General features: G+C 39.3%; 2 protein-coding genes across 2 annotated transcripts; one reads left to right on the top strand and one right to left on the bottom strand.

The window, feature by feature from the left end:
* On the top strand, nt 1-984 carry atp5mk (ATP synthase membrane subunit k). The gene is made up of 4 exons (XM_085911467.1): nt 1-128; nt 492-592; nt 682-786; nt 863-984. The coding sequence occupies exons 2-3, from the start codon at nt 506-508 to the stop codon at nt 769-771; spliced, it is 177 nt and encodes a 58-aa protein (XP_085767593.1). The 5' UTR covers nt 1-128; nt 492-505; the 3' UTR covers nt 772-786; nt 863-984.
* Nucleotides 965-5,705, bottom strand: taf5 (TAF5 RNA polymerase II, TATA box binding protein (TBP)-associated factor). The gene is made up of 11 exons (XM_085911466.1): nt 5,256-5,705; nt 4,331-4,562; nt 3,934-4,249; nt 3,582-3,745; nt 3,338-3,473; nt 3,119-3,239; nt 2,631-2,760; nt 2,361-2,525; nt 1,809-1,986; nt 1,514-1,691; nt 965-1,445 (listed from the first exon to the last, which is right to left on the bottom strand). The coding sequence occupies exons 1-11, from the start codon at nt 5,662-5,664 to the stop codon at nt 1,231-1,233; spliced, it is 2,244 nt and encodes a 747-aa protein (XP_085767592.1). The 5' UTR covers nt 5,665-5,705; the 3' UTR covers nt 965-1,230.
* Nucleotides 5,706-20,195: the final 14,490 nt, after the last annotated feature.

Genomic DNA, 20,195 nt, shown 5'->3' with positions numbered 1-20,195 from the left:
CGTCATTTTAGACCAATAGTAACAAAGAACTCAACAAAGTAGGCGGGACCTCCTTTCAATTCTAGCATCGAGGCCTCCGTTGAAGGGCACAGTCTTCTCGCAATCTTGTCAAGGGTCTTCTGCTCAAGGTAAGTTTACATTTTGATTTTATGGTTGCTTACATGTCATTTTAACTGCATGAATGTCATCACATTCTACTCGCATAATTTAAAAGATCACGTTTGGGGTGCCGTAATTCATTCGCTAGCTAACGTTAATGTTGTGTAGACGGCTCACGGTTAGCTTGGTATGCTCATAAGCGTGAGTGACCATCCCGTCAATGTCAGGCTGAATGAACTGTGGTTGCAATTCTTCGCTCACAAGAAAAAATAAACTCAGAGAAGTGCAACAATTTCCTGGTTTTGACACCAGTATAATTGAGCTGACATTCAAATAATGCTATAGGTGCTAGAATGAGTCATAGAACTTCCAATCTGATCTTTGTGATATAGGTTCACAAACCATCATGGGAGGTCATGACGCAGGAACCCAGCACCAGTTTACTGGGTTTGCTAAGTACTTCAACGCCTACACCATGGTCGGCAGGAGAAATGTAAGTCAACAGTAGCGGAATCCATTTGCTATTATGCAACTCACATTTCAATATACTGTATACATTTGCTTTATGAATTACTTTCACAGTGCGTTTTGGCCACATATGCCACCCTAGCAGCAATTGGCCTCTTCTTTAAATTGAAGCCCAAGAAACAAGCCGCAGTCACTGGGAAGTAAAATTGGTATAAATAAGTAAGTACCTCTTGACTAATTGTACCAAAACACACTTATGCATTAGTCAACTGTATTGTGCTTGTGTCCTTTACAGATGTACAATTGATTTTGTCTGCTGGGAGTGGAGTAGGCAGCTGGATGTGCTTGGAATATAATGTCTGCTTGGTTTCCTTATGTTATCAATAAAGACCATTGATGCCGAAAACATAAAAACAATTTTTATTTACATGTTTATCTATAAAAACACTATAATACAAAAAGTGGCATCCCACATGTTGAGCTGTGCACCTCATTATTTCTAACTTAGTTATCAGTTACAATGGTGCCGTATTAGGACAACGTATTTAGGTCCTACATCACGGTCGAATTTAAGAATTGACGAATATCAAACATTTGTCATCAGAGCTTGTCACACTGTCCAAAAATATCAAAATCATTTCAAGCTAAATTCAATTAAAAGTCTTATGGATTATAGCCACCTGCTGCCAAGAGCAAATTTCTGCGAGTGAAGTGAAGGTGAAGGACAGGTGAGGATTTAGTTGTGTAGCAGCCAAGCAGAAGCTCCTGTGAGTTATCCTGTAAATGAATGTGTCCTGTAGTTGCAGTGAAGTCGTCCGTCTCCAAATCATCGAATGCTTTCATGGCATTCCACAGGCGAACTGTGTTATCCATAGAGCCTGGGAGAAAGAAGATTCTTGTGTATTATACATATTCGACAATATCGACATATTTATTGACTACGCACCGGAGGCAAGAATTTCACCATCCCTGCTGAACTTCAGAGAGTAGATGGTATCTGTATGGCCTTTGAGCTCTCCAATCATGAGTCCGTGACCAATGTCCCAAAGAAGAACTCTACCGTCAGTAGCTCCCGAAGCCAAAAACTTCCCGTTGGGAGAGAATGTCAAAGCATGGATTGGACCCTACAAAATGCGGCACAACGATGTTAGACTTGTCTTCGGAAACACAGATTTAAAAGACACAATACATCAAATACACATTCAGAAAAGTAAGAGTTTAAAAAAAAAAAAAAAATCTACCTTGTGACCAGTGAAGATGCGAACACAGTTTCCATTCAGGACATCCCACAGGCGGATCGTACGATCAGAAGAACCCGTGGCCACATAATTGGAGTTGGGATGGAAGCGGGTGCAAGTGATGTCCGCCAGGTGACCGGCAAACATCCGCAGAGGTTGATAATGATCTGTAACCCACAGACTGAAGAGGGACAGATTAGATGTGATTGATGATTTCTTTGGCAACGTTTTGCACAAGTGAAATCGAGAGACCCTTTCTCATATGGAAAACAATAACAAACCGATTACGCTCATGTTGGTTCTTAATGCGAATTAAACTCGCTGGTCAAACTTTTGTTGTAAGAGATGAAAATTTGGCAACTCTATTGTGAATGAATACGCTGCTTTAAACTACAAAAATACTTAAAATAATAAAAACAAAATCAGATAAACTCAAATTATCAATACATTTCATTCATTCCCCAGTCTGAGAGTGGATCTTTGCACCTGCTTCAAGGTGTCACACAAACATGATCTTCAAAATTGGTGAGGCAAACAAGTGTCCACAATTCTTACCGGGCAACTCTGTCATGTCCCCCGGAAACAAAATAGTAGCCATGAGGAGAAAACTGGGTGTCCCACACAGGGTAGTTGTGGCCTTTGTAGCCCACCAGGCAGGTGAAGGTTTGGAGACTCCACAGCCTCACTGTGCCATCTTCAGAACTCGACAACAGGTAGTTCCTAAACGTGCACGTCAGTCATCATTACACGGATCATATAGAGCTCGTTCATGTCTTTTGTGCCAAAGCAGATCATTCAGGAGGGCATGGGATCCTTGCTTCTTACCTGTCTGGGCTGAAGCTGATACCATAAACAGGACCACTGTGCCCGTACAGGAGCTTGGACTCGCTCGCTGTCTTTTCATCCATGATCCTCTCCAGTACATCATCTGACTCTTTATCAATCACGTTTAAGTCTTTGGCAAGAGAAACAATGCCAAGTTAGCTCCATTGTGCAAAATACTGCTTGAGGACAACAATCACTGGTCAGAGGTTGACCCAAAAAAATCCATGCATTACATCACCTTCTAGAAGTCTGAGGCTTACTACCGCATTGTGAGCTTGCAATCATTATCGTACCTTGGCATCAACAGCGTGAGCTTTCAATATCATGACATCTCTCATGATAAGAAAATATTTTGCGTAGGGAAAAACAGGCTTTGCCTGATGATGAAATTTCGGCCCGCGATACAACTGTTAGGAAAACCATTGGCCCTGGGCCAATCTTAGTTTCCAACCGGTTTTATGCCGACTGCTATTGTTTACGCAGTGTACCTGCTGCAGACTTGACTTTGCGTAGTTTTTTCGGAGTGACACTCCACACTCTGACTGAGGAGTCAGCGAAGCCTCCTGCAATTAAACTGGAGTCATCCGTGAAGTCAACAGCAGTTAAACCCTGCAGGAAACATTGAGGAATAAATCAGGATACAACAATTCAGTTTAGATTTAACGGACTTGAACTCCGACTGAAAAGTGAGTAGAAGAGATTCGGACCTGGTATGCGTTGAGAAAAGAGTAGAAGCAAACAGAAGGGAGGTTATCTGGTCCCAGTCGGATCCTCTTGGTGGCTTCCTTCATGTACATGATTTTGTCCAATTTGTCCGAGTCTTTTAGTTCCGGAAGAGGTATCCTGAGAAACACAGTGCACTTTTCAGGAAATTCAGGAGGCTTGCATTGACGCTCAAACTAGTTTTATTAAAGTGAATCTTTTCCAAAAGAATGACAAAGGAATCTATACCTTGTTTGTGATGGTGCATTGGGATCCTGCTTCTTGCTCTTGGAGCCCATGCTGTCCTTTTTAGGTTTCTTCTTCTTGGGTTTGCCCTCCTCATTCTCCGCTTCCTCATCCTCATCATCGAGCGGCAGTTCGATTTCCGGTTCCTTAAGCAAGCCATAAAAAACCTGAAAGGAGGTGAATAAAAAAATAAATCAGTTGGCAGCCTGTTACAACAGGTCTACTAATTAATTAGTACTTTTCCGAGAAATTGAATTGTATTCAGTATGTGTGTTACTCGCTTATAGACAGACTACTGACTTTGAGAAAACTATTTTAATTCTTATTTTTAAGGCTTTATGAACAACATGCTAACCTTTGCCTTATTGGCCTCTCTCTTGCCCTCTCCAGCCAAACTACCAGACATGGCATCGATCTGACTCTTGCTTCGTGGCATGCCATCAAAGATGTCAATGTAGAGGTGCTCTTGGATGATATTCCAGATCTGGTTGTTCTGGCGCTCTTGCAGGTGCCTCTTGAGCAATTGGTAGGAGTCTCGAGAGATGCGCAGGACAAACTTGCTGGTGCGAAAGTCGAGCAGAGTCTCGTTGCCTCTCATATGCTCCTTTTTTGTCAAACCTGACAAGACTTGAAGGTCATCTCTGTAATAACATTCTTGATCCCCGCGAAACCTGGGATGGGTGGGCAGCAGGTTATTATTAAAATGGCAAGCGCAATAGGAAAACAAAACAAATAATGACAAGAAAACTCACTTTTCAAAAAAGGCCTTGGCTTCATTCTCATGGTTGTTGTATACCAGTTCCAGGTACATGTGCACAAAGAGTGGGTAGAAAACCTGGGACAGTTCTGCTCGATGACAGTCCAAAACTGTCTCTATAAACTTTTTTAAGCCGCTGTAATAAACCTCATAGAGAGTTGGGTCTCCCTGTTGGCTGTAAGCAGATAAAACTACACTCACATCTGGTTGGTCCTCTGCAGGTGGGGCTGAAAAACAAGTTAATATTCAATATTAGCATATCATATACAATATTATACAATATTATAAAAACGCCTGCAGAAATGAGAGGCATCGATAGACGTAGGCCGATCGCTTACTTTTCAATGGAAAATAGGCTAATCAAAATTGTGGCAAATTAACTGGATTGCAAATCGATTTATGAAGTTAGCAACACTAATCGAAGTAGAAATGAACTTTCTTTCATTCAAATATATAGTTCATTTGCCTTCGTTCGTTCATGAGTCGAATTTAAAAGTCCAACATATTCAAGCATTTAAAAAAAAGTATTTATAGTAAAACTGATCAATTTGTTGGTTGTGTTTGTTGAAAAACATGGGAAAAGCACCTTTGAAAAAAATAATTGCATATTAAATCGCAACATGGTGCTAAATTAGATTATTTTTCAAAATAGTCTACCCTGAATTTTTGTCCATTCGCACACATCTAATGAGCTGTACGAAGGGAAAAATATTACGAAGTACTATTGGCTACAGTACACCTCAAATGAATGGGACATAATATCCTCTGTCGAACGAAATTATTGCACAGAAATCAAAATGGATATGAGGGATACTAATTATAATTACAAAAATAATACGCATAAGATCATACACGTCAGTGTTTTGTAAAATGAAAATCACAAAACAAAATCTTCGTGTGCAAACTTATATATCACGCACCTTTGACTGGCGCCTGAGTTTCGGAGGAGGATGTCACCCGGCTCAGTAGAGAGTTGGCATCCAGAGCTCCTTCTTCCACCGTTCCTGATGCACCTCCAGAAACCGAGGAGGTATCACCACCCTTGGAATCGAAAAAATCCTGCGGTAATCCAGCTTCTCGACGCAAAATGTCGACAGACTCGGACAGTTGGTTCTTTTTAAGGAATTGCAGAATTGCCAGCAGTGTCTGCTTCTCTTCCAGGGTTCCTGTTGCGGCTTTGTTACTTCCAACCGAAGCACCGGACCCTGGGGACGCAGAAAGTACCCTTCCATCATTTGCGTTGTTGTTTACGACGGCATCAACGGGTGGTTCCGTTTTAATGTCCTTTATTTCAACAGCGTCGGCCATACCGCCTTGTACGGCCGCCATTTTCGAAATGAACTGCGCATGCGCAATAGTACCAAAAGGTAAAACCCTCGTGGTGCAACATATTACCATTTGATTGGCTATCTATGCGCTGTGGTCACATGCCACAATGCCCTTAAAAAAAATCACTATCCCATCCTGCAAAGTGAGTTACGCGATTTGTTTTTGAACAATGTGCAAAGACTGAGTTATGCATAGTTAGTTTTCTTCATGTCTGAGGTATTAGGACAAAGGTTTAAAACTTTCATTGACACAAATATGGTATATAAAAACAGGGAAGCTCTAACATGGTATATTGTCATCTCTTGAAGATGTTGCAGAAATGTAAAGCTCTGAAGTTGGAAAATGAATTGAAAAGTTAAAGTCTGCTTGATTGTCAATTTCTTCACATGTCAAGACACAAAAAAGAGACCGAAATTGCGTTTCCTACTATCCCACGGTGACAAGACATATTACATATTATATAATATTATATTGGTCCACGGACAAACAAAACATTCAAGTAAACAATACAAAAAGTGAAAACAAGAAGGCACATACAATGAATAAATAAGAGCAATGAATAAATAATAAATAAATAGACAAATCTCGTGTTGGAGGCTCAATATGTAGTGTTACTAAACTATAAGAGATCATTTTTTGTACTTCTTCCCTCTCCTATGATATGTATATTTTTCTTTTAAATTACTTTGTGTATGAAGTGCGTGATAGAAATTCCTTTATTCCTTAAAAGTAATGATGGAGGTACATACTTAACCTGAGCTTAAATGAAGTTTTAGCTCACTGTCTCAGCGTGTAATTTAAATTTACATATTTTATGGCACGTTCCATTTCATACCAGGTGGGGGCAGTTTAGTCACACATCACCCATCCCCACCCACCACCCCAGCCCCAACACAATGACCTTCTTTACAAAGGTGTCAAAGGGGGAAAAAAGCAAATGCTGTCATCCATTTCTAAACAGATCAATATTTCACCAGGTGAAATTCAGCCAAATCATTACATTTATTCCAACACACAATTCTTCGTCACCCTTTCCAGTCAACATATTATGTGCGCTTTTTCTTGTGCATTTTACTTCTTAAAATTGGAAAATTCCGTTTTATTGTACATGATTTCTTTTTGTTTTCAACTTAATGTATGCAGTAACTCACTCCTTTCAGTACTCTTGATTTTTCAGTATCATGCAAATATTGTCAATGACACGCACAATGAAGCACTTCATCTAGATTCTTTCTACATGCAGGCATATCCAAGGTTATTATATGTGTGCATTTACTGCCTCTTAAGAGCATGTTCAAACTACACACTATGGGACAAAAGAGGGTTTTCAACCCAAGCGGCAGGGTGTTGTATAACATTGCAGGGGGGTTCTCAGTGTGCTGGAGAGATGGGGGTTGTTAGCTGTGTGGGAGACACGCCAACATCAGCAATTCAGGGCGTGGCCATAGCTGACATACCCTCTCTTTAGGTTGTCCATTAAAAAAAACTGATTAGCAATGGTAATATCATTTTTACGATTGCAGTTTTGGGTTTAAATCTATAAAAATGTTTGAAGAAATCAAGGACAGGCTGATGTGAGATTTTTTTTAAATAAATAGAAGCAAAGATTTATATAGAAATGAATCACTATATAAAGCACTGTGATCCATAGCACGGCATCCCGCAGAAAGGAAAAGGAGGTATGTTGTCTGTTTATACACAAGATAAATGGAAAACAATGTATTCCCAATTTTCTTTTGAGGGCTAAAGGGGAATTAGGGCTGGAAATCTGTGTTCTGAATTGTCAATACTGTATGTGAACATTGAAAATTGATTGAGCAGTCATTCAATTTTATGTACGTACAACTGCTCATATGGTCTTCATGAAAATCAAGAAATGAGTGAGGGAGGAGGTGAGAGGCGCATGTTCATTCGTCCCCTCCTTTCACACCTCACTGATGACTTCACTGCATGTTGCCTCATCTTTCTTTCTTTCTTTCTTTATCAGGAGGCAGCAGGGTGTGGCTTCATCCAGCACAGCCAGCTTTGTACACAAAACAGAAATTATAGCCACTTTCTTCTTGAAATGTATCTCAATCTATGTAAACATAATATTTTCAGATTATAGAATTCAATCATGTAAATTAGCATCAAGCAAATGTGGTAACCTCCTTGGTGCACTATGAAATTTTGTTCAAATTAAGAATGTCCTCTATGAAATAGTTGAGGGTCAAGAACAAAAATATGCAATCTAGTATCCAAATTGAGGCATATCTCATAGTATATCTTATGCCCTTAGGCTGTGAAATATCATTTATAATCCAAGATGCGCAGAACAATGTGTGAGGATGCAGATCTTGTGGGGGCACAGGGTAGGGCGTGGCAGGTCTAGAGCTTTTATTTCTCTTCCATCTTGCAGTGATAAGAAGAGGTGCTGTATGCATGTGCCGCATGATGGTCACTTAAGACATCATCATAAGTCATCGTTTTCACGCGATCAATTCATACATCCATGCATCTGTCATTTGTGCGTGAATTACAGTTTGTCGACATTGCCATTATATTATCTGGAGGATTTCCCACTGCTCTCTTTGTTTGGATGTCTTCCAGATAACCAATATGATGTCAATCAAACTTTATGATGTGTGATGTTTTCATAGCAGCAGAGCTTGACAGACTGGTCAGAGAAACTCAACTGTCATGCTTACAAGCAAATTTAGGTGGTGCATTAGTTCGCAGCTTTTGGAATATACTCTCTGGCTGCAAGTCTTTGAACTACAGTCAGGCAGCGCAACGGAAGCCCCCTGTGGTGATGCAGGTGTAAATAATTCATAAGATGTGACTCTCAGAATAAGGGGAGAAATTGCTCAAGTAGAAGAGAGGAGGGAAAGAAATGGTGGGGAGAGGCTGCATAGTGGGTGGGGGTCAGGGGATAGGAAGGGCGGGGCATCTGGAGGGAGGCAATGCCGTGTTGAAGGTGGGCTACCCTCAGAAACCGTGAGAAGACGAAATGCTGAAATGAAGAACTGTCAACGAGTCTCCAGTGTGATGATTTTTATTTAAAGGAAGGTTCCTTTATCATTGGAGCCTATTTTTTTGTCAGTTTCTTTCGCTGACATGCAGTACGAGGAACTGCAGTGGTGGTCTTGTTTGTCTCTGTATGTGCATGAAGAAAAATTAGAGCCTATTGCGCACCCAGGCAGAATAATGGGTGTGACGGCAGAGCATTGGCACAGGAGCTTCTATTTGGGTGATGAAATGTAAGGGTCTGCATTATTCATTACTGACCCAACTGGAGAAGGGGATCCTGCACGAAGGTTGTCGACTGTCGGCCTTAAAGGCGGGCTAGCAAGAGCGTGCCCTTACAATAGCTGGGAAGAAGAGGAAGGGCAGTAAGGGTACATGTAGCAACGTGACAAGTGGCTGCCATCTCAGCAGCATTTTCTTCATAACAGTGAGCACTTTAAACACTTAAATAATCAGTCCTTATTAAAAAAAAAAAAAAAGATGACCAAACAAACGTGTATACCCTTAAAATGTTGGGTTAAAAACAACCCAATTTGGGTTAGAAATCGGACCAAATTCCTGGGTTGTTTTGCCCAAAACAAAACAACGCAATAATTATTGTCTTTTTTGCAAAACAACCCAGGAAGTTGGGTCAATTTGACCCAATCGCTCGATTTAATTTTTAACCCAGCAGTGTAGGGTTTCTAAATTTATGAATCCATTTAGGAAAAACCCAGAGAAATTAGATAGAAATTAGATTGATAACTTATTGTTTGTTTTTCTTTTTTAAGGGGGAAGCTGTATTAAGTGAACAAACTGGAGGACACCTCTTGAAGGACATTTAGGATAATTAACTGGCTGATAAAGGTCGGCACACATATTTGATAAATTTGTAAAACCCAAAACCTAGTCTTGAGATGCTTGAATGTTTAATCTTAGAGCACCTCTACGTTGAAGGTTATCGGTCCCTTTGGGTTGGAAGGTAATAGGTTGGATTACGGAAGATTTACTCATTACATTGCCTGTTGTCTTGGATTTGAAGGACCATACCGAAATGAAATCGATATACAAAAATCATCTAATTGCTAAAAAAAAACTCATCATGTTTTAATGACAAAAACAAGAAGAGGATTTTTTTCCTTTGTTACAGCCAGTCCTTGTCACCAGAGGGAGGGGCAGGTGGACAGACTGATGGGAATGTCCTCAGGGAGTGACTCCTCTGGCAAACAGACGTGTGGTCGCATATGCACAGCCTGGTAAGATGAAAAGGAGGACATTTCACACATTGGAAGCACAGGCATACTAGATCCTAAGTGTTTCTAGACCTGCCTGTGTCAAGCTTCATTGAGCTTCAACTATAATAACAAAATATCTCAAATAGCAACAACTGATCTACATTAGTGTCAGTTTTGTGTCTGGATTGAGTTTAGACATGTACGATGGTTTTAAATCCAAACTATGTTTCAATACTGCTTTTATATCTTTCAGTCATTGGTTTGTACAATTAACAAATCAGAGTAATCAGCACATTTCCATGTGCCTGACAAATAATGGGTTGTCATCAACCTCTGAGAGCATGTAATTATAGTGGAGAAAAAGCCAATAGCTGTGTATTAGTATTTTCTGCCATTTTAGATCCAATAACCAACAGTGACATCTCATTCTCCCAGCTTGCCCCACTCCTCTAATATGTAATTGAAGCAAAAGCTAGAAAGCCCATTAGTCTCTCTATAAGGTTAAATAAACTGCAGTCACAGTCTGCAGCCTCACATGCTCATCTTCTAACTTTAGGCTCATTGTTCTCAGATCATGTAAGGAGCAATCAGTTGACCAAGATCCTCCCTCTAACTCGTGCTACTTTCCCCACCTAAAGCCTTGTTTCCATTTCCAATCAGTCCCGTAATTACCTGTCCTTCCCCGTGTCTCCTTAACCGACAAGTTGTCTACTTCTATTTGTCTCTACATAAGCTCCTCACTGACAAAAAAACTCAATTTATCAGAATATATTATTTCCGAACGATTTGTTGTCTATTGCAGCCAGTGAACCAGAAATCCATAGACCAAATTTCCCACAAATGTTGTTTCTGCCCAACACTACCCTGACAAAAACAGAATGAGATTGCCATGAAAGTTATGCATATACACACATGTAAAATAATCAGAAAGAACACTACAGATATCAATTTAATATTCAAATTAGAAAAGAACCTAACAGCCCTACCAAAGTGCCGACTTTAGAAAAACTATATTCTGAGCCTCACTCCAAACTTTGGGAACTCAGTGACATGTAATAATAATAATAATAATAATAATAATAATAATAATAATAATACATTTTATTTATAAGGCGCCTTTCAAGGCACTCAAGGTCTCCGTACAGACATAAAATAGCATAAAAAATGACCGGAGAGTACATACAACTGCACTGACCCCAACAACATGACAACCTGAACATCTAATGAGATCCAACACAAAAACTATACCTCATCAAAGTTTATAATGTTTAAAATTGTGAGTGTGACGTCACAAAACGGCGTAAGATACTAAGACTTGGTCTACAATTCCAGATTCTTGTGCAACTAAATGACTGCAATGCACGAAATTAATCTTGACAGTTGTAATATCAATAAGAGTTACTATATTTACTAAGACATCTTTTTTTTTTTCAAACAGCTCATACTTTGGACCTTATTAGACTGAACAAGTTGTCAAAATGTTGTGGCTGGTTCATGTACCCAGATGAGCGATAAAAAGCCTCTCCCCGTCGACTAGGCAGGCCATCCAAGCATTTCAACTGCTTTTTAATTAATAGCTGATCTGGGTCTATTGATCTCACTATGTGGTGTTAGCTTACATCCATAACAAGACATAAGTATTTGCACACTTCTGTTCAGCCCCGTAATGGTGGTAAGTAAATATTTTAGCAGATGACTTGCCAGACTTGCCTTTTAACCCCAAGAGCAAAAAAAAAAAAAAAGCTTTAATTATGGCCTTGTCAAGGTAATGGAAAGCTTAGTGTTTTTGTAGTCGCTCAATAGCTGTTTATGTGTGTGGAGTGACACAGTACAGTATATCAGCGTTTGGGCACACTGCCAGAAGGCGTAGCACCTCTGCAGTCAGTGCTCAGGAGATGGAAGAGCAGGGAAAGAGAGAGAAGAAAACACACCCTTGCTGTAGTCCTGGAGATCAGACGCTATGGGACTATTGTGAATGTAGTGCTGTTGAAAAGCAATTGGAGCAGAGATAGCGAATTTTCAAAAATGATTCACTCATGTGATGGATTCAAATCATTAAACACGTTTTCACAAAAGATATATCAGGAAATTTGTTATTCAGATTTTCAAGTCCTCCATGACGCTTACATGTTATGTCACTAGACACATGACAATTACTCCAAAAGATTACATTTTTTCTAGAAGAATTTGAGATTTTTGCTGTTGTCATTTTTCCACGTGTTAATTTTGTTTGTTCACATGGCGGAACATTTGTGTTTGATTCACAAGTTAATTGCTCATAAAGTTTGTTCCATAACATGCACCCATACGGTACAAAAAAATTGAAAATACTGCAATAAGGAATATCCTTGGTTTTTGTCACAAGGTCAGAGGCACATCTGGCAATTATCCCCATCCTTTAACGGAAGGTTTTTTTTTTACACTCAGTTACCCACACTACTGCAACGCCTTCAATCAATGACAGATGATTAATGAAGACATAAAATATGCATGATTGTCTTTATATGAATTCAGAAAACAACAGTTAATCTAGGTTTCCTTCAAGCCAACGTAATTGTTTTCATCTCACATTTCTGGGAAATTCCTGAATAACGTCTTGTAATCACCCTGCACGCCCCCATGACAAGCAGGTTCGTCAAAGTGACTCACTTCCAGAGAAGCAAATCAGCAGCAATCTATCGCTAATCGTTGCTTCAAGCTCGAAGGCAAAAATAGATACTAACACCTCAGAGAGTGACATCGGTGACAACTCAAGAATGACAACATTATCGCTGCCTATGCATTAAGGCCAAAGAATTGCAAATTGGACAAAAATGTAGACAATTTGGTGAAAGAAATATGAATGCAGCTAAAGCCAAATCAATCAATCATCTATCAACTTAAATTTATCTCAATTTGATCAACTTAATTCCCAAATGATCAATACCTACACACTAATAAAACATCCATCCATATATTTTCTGAACCGCTGTATATGTATATAGGGTCGCGGGCGTTCTGGTGCCTATCCCAGCAGTCTTTCTGCGGTGTACACCCTGAACTGGTCACCAGCCAATCGCAGGGCATACATAGAATTTAGAAATACAGAATAGGGGGCAGCAGACCCACGTGTTTTTTCATCATAGTTTCTTTTTTTTGCCTCTTTGGCCGGCATGCAGATTAATATAAAACAAGGTCATGATAGCGATTTGTTGGATTAACTTGCAAGCGTAATACATCTGTATTAGCTGGATCCTCTAAACAACTATTCACAAAGCTTTACCCTGATGCTGCAGCATGTTGTTCTCAAAACTATTATTTGAATCCTTCTTTGTTGGGCACAAATACCTGATAAAAGATGCACATTTACAATCCCTACATTCAAGTGCAGGGGAGTCACCAGATCCGTTTTAATGGGTCACATGCCCCAGTATTAATAAAATGTGCCCCAGTATCAGGCTCAGACTGGCCAGTATGGCCAGAGACGGAAAAAAAAAAAAAATCTCGCAGTATGTCGCACCCTCAGTGTTTCCCTACATTCATTAATTTGCGACAAGCTCACGCCAGACGCTCCCTTCCCTTGCCCTCCTCCTCTAATCCCTGCCTTGTCCTCCTGCTGGGGAATGGGCCCCACCTCTGACAGACGGCTGATACTGGTTTATATCAATGACACTCCCCTAAAAAGTTATTGCAATGACTCGTAGGGCAGCGGAGAGTCAAACCCCCTCCCCACACCTATCTAGCATGCGTGTTGAAAAAAAGTCAATAGCTAATAAAAATAAGACTGTATGGAGCAAATGTATTGATCAGGTCACACACATAAAAGGAAGAAAAAAAATAACAAGAAGATGAAGAAAAGAACAAAGAGATGCTGGTGTTTTGTATGTTACAAAGAAAAATAGAGCTTTCCGTTTGTCCAGCACCAACGGGTGCGTCACACTGTTGACTTGCACATTACTAGCTAACAATAAACAGCAGACCGACAGATGAGACAAAAGAATATGCAGAGTATCTTTTTGAATTTGTTTACACAAAATAATTATATTGTATTATAAGCAATGGTGCAAGTTAGTCCTTTTCTGACAATGCACATTTTTCGATTAGCAAAACAACGCAGTTGTTGTCAAACAATTTCTCCACCAGCTTGGTCTGTCCAAACTGTTACTAATCTGTGTTTGGGATAGAAAGGGATTACAAATATCTCCAGGGGATTTTCTAACAGAGACCAAATATTACATTGAACAAAATTCTAACATGAGGCATTGGAGTTGGCACTTCAAACAGCTGCTCATTATTCCATACAAATCTCAATGTTTTATTTGGCAAACGTAGTCGTTGGTTTTACATAAATGTATTAAAGCAAGCTGATCAATTCTAATTATAGCATGCTCCGACTGATATTTCGTGGACCAGCAACCAGCAAATGGTCAGGATCGTTATCCATCTCCAGCAGACCTTGCTGATTGTCTGATCAGGTGTACTGCAGCAGGGAGATATTTATAAATGTCCAGAAAATCGGCCCCCAAGGACTAGCATTCAAGACCCCTGCCCTAGGCTAACAACCTCTCCAAGAGCTAATCAAAGTCAGGATTCAACCAACGACCATTCAGACCACTATGGAGAAAACAATGGGACAACAAATGGGATGGGTAACCTTGACTGACTGTGATTGTCATGGATGCCCAGAAAAATAATCAAATTGATTTAAATTAAATGGCCATGTCACAGTCATTGGAAGACGCCACAGTAGAATCCCTTAATACACACAGGAAACGGCGCTGTGGTGACATTAATGCATCTCCTCTAAATATTATTATTCACTCGGTGCATGAGATCAATCAGCCCAGAAATGTCGGTGCAAAAAATTGCATCTTTTTTCAGGTGTGTGTGTCCGCTTTCCCCCATAAAAGAAGGAATGATGAAAGGGGGGGGGGGGGGGGGGGGCTGTCTAACACCTCCCCCATCTGCAACCCCCACGTCTCAGCTGTCCAGTAGGTGTTTGAAGTCTATACAGTGTGGACATTTGTCAATAGGATAGCCTTTGGAGGCAGGTCCTCTTTATTTCTCAGCTCTGACTGCATAATGCACTTTGCATAGCAATGGGGTTGTTCTTCTTTGCTTTTGACTTTAATGTGAAAACATATATGACAACAAATTGAGGACAATTGAAAAACAATATGTACGCTTGCCTATTCATAAAAAGCTGTTTAAAATGTTCTAGCTTTACATCAATAATAAACATGCTGATTGTCGTAAGGGATGCCTTTTTTTTTCAAATTGATATTTCAGTTTTATAGTTTGGCTTGTTGCGTAATCACAGTGCATCATTCTGAGAGGACATTTTCATACCATATTATAGACAAGTTGATGAATTAATCACCTTTTTAAATGTGACAGAATGTTAAAGATGTGGTCGATTGCAAGATCAATGCTTGCAATAATAGAAGCCAATTTCTCAGAAAATCAATTCTTTGTCTGTTGCCAGGCACATCTTTTATTCCAGCACTATAGAAAACAGCAGCAGTATATTTAGGGTAATATAGGCAATATCCAGCTGATTGTAGACATCACTTCCCATTGCATAACATTGCTTTAATGTGCATTATAATTTATTATGATATCATCCTTCCATCTGTTTACCCTTTGTCCATCTCTTGTCCCTCTAACGCTGAAGCCCTTATTCATATATAGATTCTATATGAACTATACTGATTTGAGTTATTAGGATAATGTAATATTGCTGTCTTTGTATTCTCGTTTGTTGGTGTGAAGTGAGTAATATGTATTTTCATTGGCAGTGCTCTATTTGTCCAAGGTGACCTGGTATATTTTGCCTGAACAATTGCTGACCCTCCTAGATCTTGAAAATCAATCATCACAGTAAAACAGGGATATAATTAACCTTAGTCTATTGTAGTGTTCTCCCGGGTTCATCTCCCCTGCACATCTGCTTCAATCAGCCCAAGAACCATACGAGCAAAGTCTTTTACTGACCGGTGGGAATTCATTTTGCTTTGAGTGTTAGAATGAACTATGGAGTGACTCTCAAACAGCATGGAGAAATTCTAACATTGTTTTATCAATGGGTTTATGAAATAGTCCCTGCAGCAGTAAGATTAATGAGAGAAGATGATGAACTCTGACCTCACCCAGTTTCACATCTGTCCAGACACACAGGAAATTAGTGATCAAGATGATGAAGTATTGTTCCGCATCGAAGCTAATAATACCATCCCTTATTTAACGCCCGGGATGAAATCTGCAGAAAGAGCCAAGACAACGATTAAGTAATTTCAATATTTCAGAATATTAAAATAGCCAAAGCAGATGGCAAAGGAGCTCACATTGTACTCTGTTACTTTTGTAACTTCACTTTTGCACTACGATAGTTTTACCAAGGTTATGATTTCATTCTGCACCATGGTTGGGGTTCGATTTATTGTATTTTTAGTCTTTGAATTTTGTTCAGATCTAAAATGCTGTGTCATGGTCTGCAGTTCAAAATGAAACTCCTGAAATAGCTCAGCTGCTCTATTATGAATAAAGGCAGCAGCAGTAGCAGCAGTGATGCATGAATTTTACCCATCTCAATTCCAGAGTCTAAAAACATGTACTGTCGGCAACTCTATGCTTTGTGAATGCTATGCTGTGAAAAGTCAAAATAAATGACCAATGCCTATCTCACCCGTGTCAGCCCTGTAACTGAGTGATGGCCTATCCAGGGTCCACCTCTCTATTAGTCATCTGACATAGACTCCCATTTCTCTACGACCCTGAACAAGCGAGACTGGATGGATGCACTGAACATGACTGGCACATTTACAGTATGTGCAGAAATGTATTATTATTATTATTAAAATGATTAATATCAAGAATGTACAACATTTTACATATGAAAAGTTGACACACCCTTTCAACTTCTACAGCATCTCCATACAACATCCCTGTTGGTTAACCTTGTTTTGCAAGTTCTCAACCTTCTCCAAAATAATGAGTCCCATCTGATTACAAGGACCCTACAGAACATCTTGCACAGTGTCAGTCAGTTCATTTGTTTTGCTGTAGTATGAAAGTATTTAGGTTTGACATCAAACAATGAATATTAGACAAGAAATCAACATTTCAAGTTTTATTTGCAGGTACATGCATACTGTGATAAACATCTTGAAAGTTAAAAAAATACTTTATCAACATGCATGGCATATGTTCTTGGTCCACAAACCCTTACTGAAAAGTGACGTGTAAAATAGAAGAATGAGCCAGAAGTGGAAAAACTGCGTGTGTATATATATGCATGATGTCTCTCAATCCTATATGACAAAATAATGTGTCAAAATAAAGGACCATTGCAGCAAGTGACAACAAGGACCGAACCCAAAACACAATTCCAACCAGTCACAATATTATCTATTACTTTATTACTGTCAGATTCAAGTGATTTCTGTGATCACTGTTAATATTTCATGAACAGAGAATAACAATTTTGTCCTCATGTGTAATACCATGCAACATTGTCCATCTACTGTATAGGTCAAGAAGCAGGATGTGAAGTTCTTTTCTTCAGGGAAAATAATCTTCCACCAACCTTCCACCAGCCTGTTTGTGTGGCTCTGTTGCCTCTGCTATTATTAGCACAAGGGTGGTGGTGGGGGGGGAGTGTGATGGCTTGATTAACAAGGCGGATCACACGGCCTGCCTCAAAATGATGCAGCACTTTATGCCAGGCAAGGAAATCGTTTGAGGAGGAGGTGATTATTTGCAAAATGCATTTTTTAAGGTAAATATTGGATGTACTCAAGTCAAGACTTAAATGTCAAATGTCTAATGTGCTTGTAAGCCTCTTGTTCCGCTTTTGTGTTTGTACATTAAGCTTCACTCCAGCCAGACCTCTCCCGCTTTCAAAGCCGTCCCTCCCTAAGCCTGCCACAGCAGAGGGATGCTAGCAACAGATTCCAAGGCAACAGCAGCAAATTAACACTTTCTTTACTGGCACAAAGACAGAAATGAAAACGAAGGTCTGTCATTCAATCCTATAATTGGATGGCTCATATGAAATGATCTGCCTCTGCATTTGAAGAAGCATTACGTTGTTTTATTTTAAGTTTGTGCTGCATTACATCACTTTGAGTCTGACGACTTTTCACTCTTATAAGAGTGTGAGTTTGAAAGAATGCAATGTAAGTTCACCAACCAAAGTTTGTCTTTGATAATTTTAGTGGTGACAGGTAATGAGGATGACTGTTTTTCACTTGATTGTGTGATTTCACTGTTACTCAACTGATTAAAAAAAAAAGTCTATCTCATTCTGGATGGTTGAACTTTAATCACTGTTATGAACCCAAATGCTTTTGGTTCAGAAATATTTGATGAATCTGATTTGTTGAAATTACAGATGTCAAGGCATTCTTTATTTCATTTATTTCTTTAACTTGGCAACATCATCATTTGTCAAGTCAAACATATTTATATAGCCCTTAATCACAGAAACGTGTCAAAAGGCTTTGCATGTCCCACCGTTAACAAATCTTAACATCATCTAATCTTAATCCCCCAGGAGTGCAATGGAAAAAAAAACAAAGAACCAAAAACCATCTTGGGGGGAAAAATGAATTATTATACCATATGCTGTTATATATGAACCTGTCTGTCACATATTGCTACACAGAGCACTCAACTTGGATATTCAGCATAAGGAAAAAAGCAAATACATAGTCACATATATTCACAGTTAATTTCTGCAGACAAATGAGTCTGACCCTCAGCATCATCAGTGGCGTTGCCTCACACAGACACTGATCACTGAATGGACCATAAAACATCTTCATGAGCATTGTCTAGCAAAAGGGAGACTGTAAAAAAAGAGATTCCAGAATTATAACCAGACAGAGAGTAATTACAGCCATGCTGCGCATTCAGAAATAGAGTCTACAGAACTTTGGTAACAGAGTTGCCAACAATAGCACATTCTGATTTAAAAGGCTCCACTCAGCAAAGAAAACATGCAGGTAAGATAGCGAACATGATGAAAAATGTCTGCTGTTAAAGTGGAAGTCCAAAATATTTTGGGGGTCCTCACAAATTTAAACATAGTCTTCTGATTCATTTTGCATTTGTGGAATAGGAATTGAGCACCAAAATATACCCCTGAGGTCATTTCGCCACTTGCTGTCAACTGCAAATGACATCACAGTGCTTCGTGCTCAGCTTGTAAACACCACATGACCAAATCCAGAGAACAGGTAAGGTGTGATTCTTTTTAAAATTCAAGAAGTGATTCTGCAAAACAAAAAAAAAAAAACCTCTAGATCAATGGATGCAAAACTTGTAAAGCTGCTATCAAATAAGAAGTGGTATGTTTAAATGTAATTTGATTTATGAAAGATGTTTTCGATGGAAATAGTTATGGATACCTGCAAATACAACCTCCTGACGCAGAAAATATATCTGATGACTATTTTCCATTTTTACAACCAATAAAATGTCGGAAAACACTGCTGTGCATAACAATTTCAAACAGTGCATTTGAACAAAAAAAACGTGTTTTTTTTTTTTTTTAATAAATGCTGTTATGATTAAGAAATTGATTTATAAACATTGAAACCATTATCATTTTTATAGACTATGAAAAAATTTGAGGAAAACACAATTTGTATAATAATTTGGAACCGGATGTATATTGTCATAACGACAGGAAGCAAATAATAATGTTAACAACACGCTTGAGGAATGATTTAACTGCGATGTACATTGATTGCAGTGGGATTACAGACCACCGCAGCTCTCCTCCAGTCTCAAATTAATCCCACTTTGAATATCCTATATGAGCTCACATTTGATTTAAAGTAGCAGCAATTATTCACGTCTTTTAATACTCTCATGTGTTTGCTGTAATTATGAGGAAGAGGTTGGGTTGGCTGAGCTTTGGAAAGTACATTTTTATTTTAAAGCAAACTAGAGAGAGCTGTTTCACAGCAGCGCTTTTATGGTGGCATTCCAGAAGCCGTTACCACACCGTCTGCTGGGAGCATTGCAGAGGTATAAATCTTTGAAGGGCCGCACCCTGCATCACGCATCCACTACAAGCACCAAGCTTGTCCCACCTAATCATTGGCCAACAACAAAGAAGAACCGATCTCAAAAAAAGCTAGTCAGTGATGCCTGAGGTTCGGAATTCGTGTGTCCATTTGTCATGATCGAGGGTTTGCTTCCAAGATGATCACCTATTGTCTCTTTGATAAGCATCTGGCACTTTGCCCCAATGTCTGGAAAAGAATCAATTCAAACGGAGATTCATCTCTGGTGTCGATAGATTTAAAATGACACCTAGTTTTG

This window comes from Syngnathus leptorhynchus, chromosome 5 (assembly GCF_054491065.1).
Source record: "Syngnathus leptorhynchus isolate UIUO chromosome 5, UIUO_Slep, whole genome shotgun sequence".
Classification (NCBI taxonomy): Eukaryota; Metazoa; Chordata; class Actinopteri; order Syngnathiformes; family Syngnathidae; genus Syngnathus; species Syngnathus leptorhynchus.
Note: the sequence above shows the minus strand (reverse complement) of the source record. Positions and strands in the feature narration are given on the sequence as shown.